The sequence below is a fragment of the Rhinopithecus bieti genome, unplaced genomic scaffold (genome assembly GCF_001698545.2).
Source record: "Rhinopithecus bieti isolate Rb0 unplaced genomic scaffold, ASM169854v2 scaffold_115, whole genome shotgun sequence".
Lineage (NCBI taxonomy): Eukaryota > Metazoa > Chordata > Mammalia > Primates > Cercopithecidae > Rhinopithecus > Rhinopithecus bieti.
The window spans coordinates 84491-93307 of record NW_016803181.1 but is presented as its reverse complement, the minus strand read 5'-3'; the positions used below and the strand labels follow the sequence as shown (position 1 = coordinate 93307).

The 8817-nt window shown below is 41.4% G+C and overlaps 1 protein-coding gene across 3 annotated transcripts in view; it reads left to right on the top strand.

Annotated features, from left to right (window-relative positions):
* BUB1B (BUB1 mitotic checkpoint serine/threonine kinase B) overlaps nt 1–8817 on the top strand; it is a 63467-nt gene that overhangs the window by 49723 nt on the left and 4927 nt on the right. For all 3 annotated transcript variants that reach the window (XM_017867895.1, XM_017867901.1, XM_017867905.1), the window contains exons 16-20: nt 412–545; nt 1447–1587; nt 1920–2020; nt 4706–4855; nt 5535–5677. In XM_017867895.1, the coding sequence (XP_017723384.1) occupies nt 412–545; nt 1447–1587; nt 1920–2020; nt 4706–4855; nt 5535–5677 (669 nt within the window). The remainder of the gene's footprint in view (nt 1–411; nt 546–1446; nt 1588–1919; nt 2021–4705; nt 4856–5534; nt 5678–8817) is intronic.

Here is an 8817-nt window from a genome sequence, read left to right as displayed (position 1 = left end):
AAAAAAAAAAAAAAAAAAAAAAATACATTAAGAATTTATGAAATTATAACAAAGTTGATATATATTATTCCTTTTTTTTTTTCGAGACGGAGTCTCACTGTGTCACCCAGGCTGGAGTGCAGTGGCGCCATCTCGGCTCACTGCAAGCTCCGCCTCCCCGTTTCACTTTCTCCTGCCTCAGCCTTCCTAGTAGCTGGGACTACAGGCGCCTGCCACCACGCCTGGCTAATTTTTTGTATTTTTAGTAGAGATGGGGTTTCACCGTGTTAGCCAAGATGATCTCGATCTCCTGACCTCATGATCCACCCACCTCGGCCTCCCATAGTGCTGGGATTACAGGCGTGAGCCACCGCGCCCGGCCGCCAATATATATTATTCCTTTAAGAATTAACTTATTTGTGATTCTTTTAGCCCAATTATTGAAGACAGTCGTGAAGCCACACACTCCTCTGGCTTCTCTGGTTCTTCTGCCTCGGTTGCAAGCACCTCCTCCATCAAATGTCTTCAGATTCCTGAGAAACTAGAACTTACTAATGAGACTTCAGGTAGGATCATACATACCACTATATCCATGCCTAGCGAACACTTGTTTATCTCAGCAAACTGAGCTGTATGTTTTTCTTTCCTTCTTTTTTGAGACAGGGTCTCACTCTGTCACCCAGGATGGAGTGCAGTGACACAATCATAGCTCACTGCAGCCTCAAACTTACTGGGCTCAGGTGATCCTCCTACCTCAGCCTCCCGAGTAGCTGGGACCACAACTGCACCACCACCATGCGCAGCAAATTTTTGTATTTTTTGTAGAGGTGGGGTTTCACTGTGTTGCCCAGGGTGGTCTCAAACTCCTGGCCTCAAAGGATCCTCCCGCCTTGGCCTCCCACTCTCTGGGATTTTAGGTGTGAGCCACCATGCCCAGCCTAGTTGTTTTTCTTAAAGAAGTTGCCCACCAGGCGCAGTGGCTCACGCCTGTAATCCCAGCACTTTGGAGGCCGAGGCAGGTGGATCACGAGGTCAGGAGATCAAGACCATCCTGGCTAACACAGTGAAACCCCGTTTCTACTAAAAATACAAAAAATTAGTCGGGCATGGTGGCGGGCGCCTGTAGTCCCAGCTACTTGGGAGGCTGAGGCATGAGAATGGTGTGAACTGGGGAGGCGGAGCTTGCAGTGAGCCGAGATGGCGCCACTGCACTCCAGCCTGGGCGACAGAGCGAGACTCCATCTCAAAAAAAAAAGAGAAGTTGCCATAAATTGTGAAATTTCTAGAATAGATTAGTATGAAGTGAACACAGTTTCATAAACACCTGAGACAGGTGAGTGTAGTTAAATTAACAGTGCTGACTGTGTAACCTTTATTTTTTTTTTCTTCTACTCTGTTATAATGTCCAGTTTAAGCATTAGGTTCTTTTTTTGGTGATATCTTTTCACCTTTCCCTCCCACTGGCAGAAAACCCTACTCAGTCACCATGGTGTTCACAGTATCGCAGACAGCTACTGAAGTCCCTACCAGAGTTAAGTGCCTCTGCAGAGTTGTGTATAGAAGACAGACCAATGCCTAAGTTGGAAATTGAGAAGGAAATTGAATTAGGTAAGTACCATTGAACGCATGTCCTCTGGTGTATGACAGTATACAAATAAGTGATTATTTGTACTTAAGCTTGATGCTTGAGCAGTGTAAATATTCCTAGATTGTATTTTTTTAAAAAGCAATATAGAGGATGACACATCAGTAATTTCATGTCTTAATAATAGGAATGATGTCTTCTCCTCTTACAATTTTAACAAATTATTTTAAAAGTATTCTAGATACTACTAACTGGCAAATATACCAGTGCCTCTGGTCCTTAAACCAGGAGGTAAAAGCTAGAGGGCTGTATATGTTCACAGTGATTTTTAAATGGAATCAAACTTTATCAACAGGTAATGAGGATTACTGCGTTAAACGAGAATACCTAATATGTGAAGATTACAAGTTATTCTGGGTGGCACCAAGAAACTCTGCAGAATTAACCATAATAAAGGTGGGACTGATTCTTTTTTTTTTTTTTTTTTTTTTTGAGACGGAGTCTCGCTCTGTCGCCCAGGCTGGAGTGCGGTGGCCGGATCTCAGCTCACTGCAAGCTCCGCCTCCCGGGTTTACGCCATTCTCCTGCCTCAGCCTCCCAAGTAGCTGGGATTACAGGCGCCCGCCAACTCGCCCGGCTAGTTTTTTGTATTTTTTAGTAGAGACGGGGTTTCACCATGTTAGCTAGGTTGGTCTCGATCTCCTGACCTCGCGATCCACCCGTCTCGGCCTCCCAAAGTGCTGGGATTACAGGCTTGAGCCACCGCGCCCGGCCAAGGTGGGACTGATTCTTTGTAATTTCAGTTACTTTGTAAATAATATGGATTGAATAATATGGATGTCCTCATGGTACCATCACATCTTTCTAATAATCTCTCAATATGTCCAAATATATTAAGTATCCTTTCAGTTTCATTTTTTTGAGGAAATCTCTGCTGATAGTTTCTGGCCTGCTCCAATCTGGACAAGTTATACATTAACTTTCACACAATCACCACCCACAGTCACCTTGGAATTTCCATTTATTATCATCCTAGGTATTCACATTACCTTTTTCTTATATTGGATACCTAGTTTCTTTGTATCCTTTTTTTTTTTTTTTTTTTTTTTAAGGACAGGGTCTCTCTCTGTCATCCAGTCTGGAGTGCAGTGGCATGATCACGGCTCACTGCAGCCTTAACCTCTTGAGCTCAAGCAATCCTCCCACCTCAGCCTCTGGAATAGCTGGGACTGGAGATGCACGCCACCACTCCCAGCTAATTATTTTTTGTAGAGATGAGGGCCTCCCTGTGTTGCCTAGGCTGGTCTTGAATTCATGACTCAATCAATCCTCCCACCTTGACCTCCCAAAGAACTGGATTACAGGCATCTAACTTTGCTTTTGAATTTTTTTGCCATTCTGAGTCTCAAAGCTTTGTGAAGTTATTTTTCCCTCTTTCTGGATCCTTATAGGATCTTATTCTTGTCCCCACTATTCTGAAAGGTCACAATTACATGCCTTTTCATAAGTTTGTTGTCACTTATGTGTTAGATACTCAATGGCCATTTCAATCTGTCAATTCCCTCAGTTCTGAGAAATTTTCTTCAATGGAAAAATTATTTTTTCCCCTCAGTTTCCTCTGTTCTCTTATTCTCTAATTCCTTTTATTAGAGGTGCATATGGCATCTTTTGGACAGAACCTCTAAAAATTTAACTTTTTTTCTCCTATGTTTTATTTTCTTTTACTTTCTGAGTATTTTATCAGCTTAATATTTTGGTCTTTTACTAGGTTTTATTTCTATATTTAATTTTCAAGAGCTCTTTTTTTTATTCTCAGAATTTTCTTTGTAGCATTCTATTCTTTATTTCAAAGAGAATATTCCTTATCTTTCTGAAGATACTAATGATACTTTAACATTTTTTTCTCCCTTTGTCATCTGTTTCTTCTTGTCTGTTTTGATCTCTTTCACACTACAGGCTTTCTTCAAGTCTCTGACTCTCTATTCATATTTAAGTATGGAACACTGAAAGCTAATTGAAAGTAGTTGTGTATATGGAAAGACCTTGACAGCTGTGGACCTCAACGTAGGATGATCTAGCTTGGCCATTTTATTGGAAAACCCTCCAATATTTAGATCTTTTCTCTTGAGCTGATCAGAGAAGTCTTCTCCCTCAGAGAAGACTTCTGATTTTCTGCCTGGAGCATATAAGCCTGGCTTCTAGCTTTCTGAAAGCTGAGTAAGGAAATTGGTCTGAAGCATGGAAGGGCAGGGAGGTACATCTTAACATCTTAACCGCTGCATGTATAACATCCGATATATACACTTTTCCCTGTTTTCCATGTTATTTCTACGCCCCTCAGTGGTGCCTAGTGCTCTGTAGTCCAGAGCCCTTCTGTTTTATACTCACTAGGTAATAAACTTCTGGTCTTCGAGAACAGGGGAGAGGTAGTTGCTGGGCTGGGCTATGGGAGCAGAGGAGGGAAGCTGGGGTCTACCTTCCTCTTTTTTTGAGACGGACTTTTGCTCTTGTCACCCAGATTGGAGTGCAATGGCACGATCTTGGCTCACTGCAGCCTCTGCCTCCCAGGGTCAAGCAATTCTCCTGCCTCAGCCTCCCGTGTAGCTGGGATTACAGGCACCCGCCACCAAAAACCCAGCTAATTTTTGTATTTTTAGTAGAGACAGGGTTTCGTCATGTTGGTCAGGCTGGTCTTGAAATCCTGATGTCAGGTGATCCACATGCCTCGGCCATCCAGAGTGCTGGGATTACAGGCATGAGCCACTGCACTAGGCCTACCTTCCTCTTAAATGGGATTCAATCACTCCTGTCTTAGCTCCACCCTCAGCCTCACTTCCATGGGTAATTGGTGCTGGCAGTTATATACTATAGGGAAATAGCCTTGTAGTGTAAATGTAGCTCAGCTTTCTCCTCTGCCAAAATCAGTTTTTATTCTAACTGGATTGTTAACCTCCTCTTCTCTTTCCAGCTTATTCTCTTTCCAGAATTTGTTGCTATTGTGTCTTTTATAGTAGTTTTATGCCTTTAAAAATAACTCTTTATTATTTCTCTATCAGAAGGGCTGGAAGGAATGTGTTTCAACCTGCCAGCCATAACCATATACTTAATTGAATTTAATTTTTAAAATAAAATATCTTACAGGTATCGTCTCAACCTGTCCCATGGGACTTTTATATCAACCTCAAGTTAAAGGAACGTTTAAATGAGGCCTTTGATCATTTGTGCAGCTGTTATCAATATCAAGATGGCTGTATTGTTTGGCACCAATATATAAACTGCTTCACCCTTCAGGTTTGTAATACTAAAAACATAATTTAAAGTCCTCAAGTAGAGAGATTTGTGCTCCATTTCTCATAGGAATTTAGTACAAAATCTATCAATCTTCTAGAAATAGACCAATTCAATTATAAGTTAAAAGCATTGATCATTTTCTCAAGTTATTTTGACCAAAGATCTCTTTGGTTTTTTTTTAACTTTTTTTGGTCAGTTGTCAAGCATAAATAAAAGTAGAATTGTACAATGAACTCCCATGAACTAGTGATCTATGATAATCTTAGCTCATGGCCACTCTTATTTTAGCTATGCTACCCCCACTGGATAATTTTTTAAACCCAGACACAATATGTCATTTTACTCTTTGGTTTCTTCTTAAGGTTTGCTACAGATTTTGATGATAATATAAATTCTCAAAAACGGTTGGAATGAGGGTATTTTAAAACATTTATTAAGTACCTATTTTGGGCCAAGCTCACTCTTGATGCCATTCATCATTATGTCATTAAATCCTTACAAACAATCTTATGGGAGATTGCAGTATTATTAAAACTGGGACATAGACTCAGTCTACAGAGGTGCCTGTGTTCCAGTAGAGAACAAGGAAGACTACAAAGCATCAGTTACCAAGGTATTGAGTATAACTACAATCTGCCAAACTTGAGAAATAGTGAGTTTTCTGTCCTTCAATTTCCAGGATCTTCTCCAACACAGTGAATATATTACCCATGAAATAGCAGTGTTGATTATTTATAACCTTTTGACAATAGTGGAGAAGCTACACAAAGCAGAAATAGTCCATGGTGACTTGAGTCCAAGGAGTCTGATTCTCAGAAACAGGTTGGTCCTTTTCATTGTTATAATTCTATCAGCTTTCTCTTAAAACATGGATAGTTGCCACTTTTTTTTTTCTCTTTTTTGAGGCGAGGGTCTCACTCTGTCACCTAGGTTGGAGTACAATGGCATGATCTCGGCTCACTGCAGCCTCCGCCTCCCAGGTTCAAATGATTTTTCCATCTTAACCTTGCTAGTAGCTGGGACCACAGGCGCGCACCACCACGCACGGCTAAATTTTTGTATTTTTCGGTAGAGATGAGGTTTTGCCATGTTGCCCAGGCTGGTCTCAAACTTCTGACCTCAAGTGATCTGCCCACCTCAGCCTCCCGAAGTGCTGGGATTATAGGCGTGAGCCACTGCACCCGGCCAAGTTGCCAGTTTTTAAAGCATTTTGAAAAATGCCATATGGAGGAACACATTATGTTAAGAGAATATTTACCTAAAAGTAAAAAATCATTGAGAATAGTTTAAAATAATTCAAAGAAATAAACACATTGAGGAAATAGACTAAATCAGATAAAATAATTAATCACTGAGTATTGTGATGATATACATCAAGACAAGATATAAAATATGAATATTTTGAGGAATATAAAGTGGATTGTTTAGTCATTCTCAAAGAATGGGACCCGTGCCAATCTAGCGAGGATGCCAGCAAAATCAAGGCACTGCTCAGTTTCATAGACCAAAGCTTAAGTCAGGCCTAACTGACATGTTAGCCAAGAGAAGTGGGTAAAACCAGAGTTCAAATACAAACTATGCCAAGGAATGGGGCTTAGTGTTCAAATTAAACCCAGTGTGTCCATCAGGTTCAAGGGGTGAGCACAGAGCAGGAAATAATAAATGAATACTAAGAACTGAGAAAATATAGATCACATTCAGGCATTAATTAGGCAAAAACAGTCCAACATTTTTGCTTTGTGAAAAGGACTAGAGGACTACTACGTTCTTTTAGTGATCATTGGTGTTATAGTATTTGAGTAAAAGCAACCTGGTTTAAAGATGCTTTGTCTGCCCAACCAGATGTCTTGGGTGAGGTGTTAACTTGGTTTCTGAGGCCACTGGTATATACTAATAGCTGGACTTATTCTTTACATTTCTTCTGACTACTTAATCTATAAGAAGGGATTGATTCTATCTTCTGCAACCTCTGCTGCTGATACCCAGGCAAAAAAAAAAAAAAAAGAAGAGATTGAATTAGACTCTAAATTATAGTTAACATGGAAATTAAAACAACCCTCAATGTGTTCCTGTGATTGTAACCAAAAGAACTAGAGAATCCCACGTTCTCCCCTGAGATAGCAGAGTCAAAGTCTTTCCCAGACATAATGTAGCAGCATTTCTCATCCAGGGCACCATAGGTATTTTGGATGAGACAATTCTTTGTGCAGGTATGTTCCAAGCAATGCAGGATGTTTTATGTTCCTATTCCCCCCACCCACCCAATTAAGTGCAGGTAACAATCCCCTAAGCCATTGTGACCACCAAAAATCCCCCAAAATTTCCAAATATGAGAACCCCTGGTATATTTTCACTCTACTTAACAACATTAAAATGACAGTGCTGAAATTCCCAGGGCTATGGAAATTGAAAGCAGAGGTATTTTCTAAGCCTTTTAGAATTAGGCATTTGTGGTCTATGGAGTACGATAACCCTTCTCTCAGCCACCAGAGGCTCTAGGAAAGTACATAGTATTAAAGAGGCATTGCTTTTTACTTTGTCACTGCTTATCAAATTTAATCAGAAATTTCACATAGATTCATAAGGAATTTAAAGCTAGAAAGGGGCCGAGCACAGTGGCTCATGCCTGTAATTGCAGCACTTTTGGAGGCCGAGGCGGGCAGATCACCTGAGGTCAGACCAGCCTGAACAACATGGAGAAACCCCATCTCTACTAAAAATACAAAATTAGCCAGGTGTGGTGGTGCATACCTGTTATCCAAGCTACTTGGGAGGCTGAGGCAGGAGAATCGCTTGAACCCAGGAGGCAGAGGTTGCAGTGAGCCGAGATCGTACCATTGCACTCCAGCCTGGGCAACAAGAGCAAAACTCCGTCTCAAAAAAAAAAGCCAGAGGCCGGGAGTGGTGGCTCACGCCTATAATCCCAGCACTTTGGGAGGCTGAGGCGGGCAGATCATGAGGTCAGGAGATCGAGACCATCCTGGCTAACACGGTGAAACCCCGTCTCTACTAAAAATACAAACGTTAGCCAGGCCTGGTGGCAGGTGCCTATAGTCCCAGCTACTCAGGAGGCTGAGGCAGGAGAATGGCGTGAACCCAGGAGGTGGAGCTTGCAGTGAGCCGAGATCGCACCACTGCCCTCCAGCCTGGGCGACAGAGCAAGACTCCATCTCAAAACAAAACAACAAAAGCCAGAAAGGGCTAGATGCGGTGGTTCACTTCTGCAGTCCCAGCACTTTGAGAGGCAAAGGCAGGAGGATCTCTTGAGACCAGGAGTTCAAGACCAGCCTGGTCAACATAGCAAGACCCCATCTCTACAAAAATAAAAGCCAGAAAGAACCTTTTGAAATTGCTTAGTTTAGTTGCTTACTTTAGTTTCTACATATTTTTTGTGAGGAAAATGAGATCCAGAAAAATGGAATGTCCTACCCAAAGTATAGTGAGTTAGTAGCTGATTAGAGGACTAGGACACCTTCGTGCATGCTTCTTTTTATTAATCTATGAAGCATTTTTTCCTATGCCTCCAAATTTATATAAATATTTTACAATTACACTGGGCATGGTGTCTCACATCTGTAATGCCAGCACCTTGGGAGACCAAGGCAGAGGATCACTTGAGCCTAGGCGTTCAAGACCAGCCTGGGCAATATAATGAGACCTCATCTCTACCAAAAAATTAAGAAATTAGCCAGGCGTGGTGGCACACACCTGTAGTCCCAGCTACTTAGGAAGCTGGGATGGGAGGATCGCTTGAACCCAGGAGGCAGAGACTGCAGTGAGCTGAGATCGCACCACTGTACTCCAGCCTCAGTGACAGAGTGAGAGCTTGTCTAAGAAACCAAACAAAACACACACATGCACACACATATTATATATATATATATATAAAATACACATTTTTTATATATCAGAATCCACAATCCCTATGATTGTAACTATATATACTATATATATATATATAT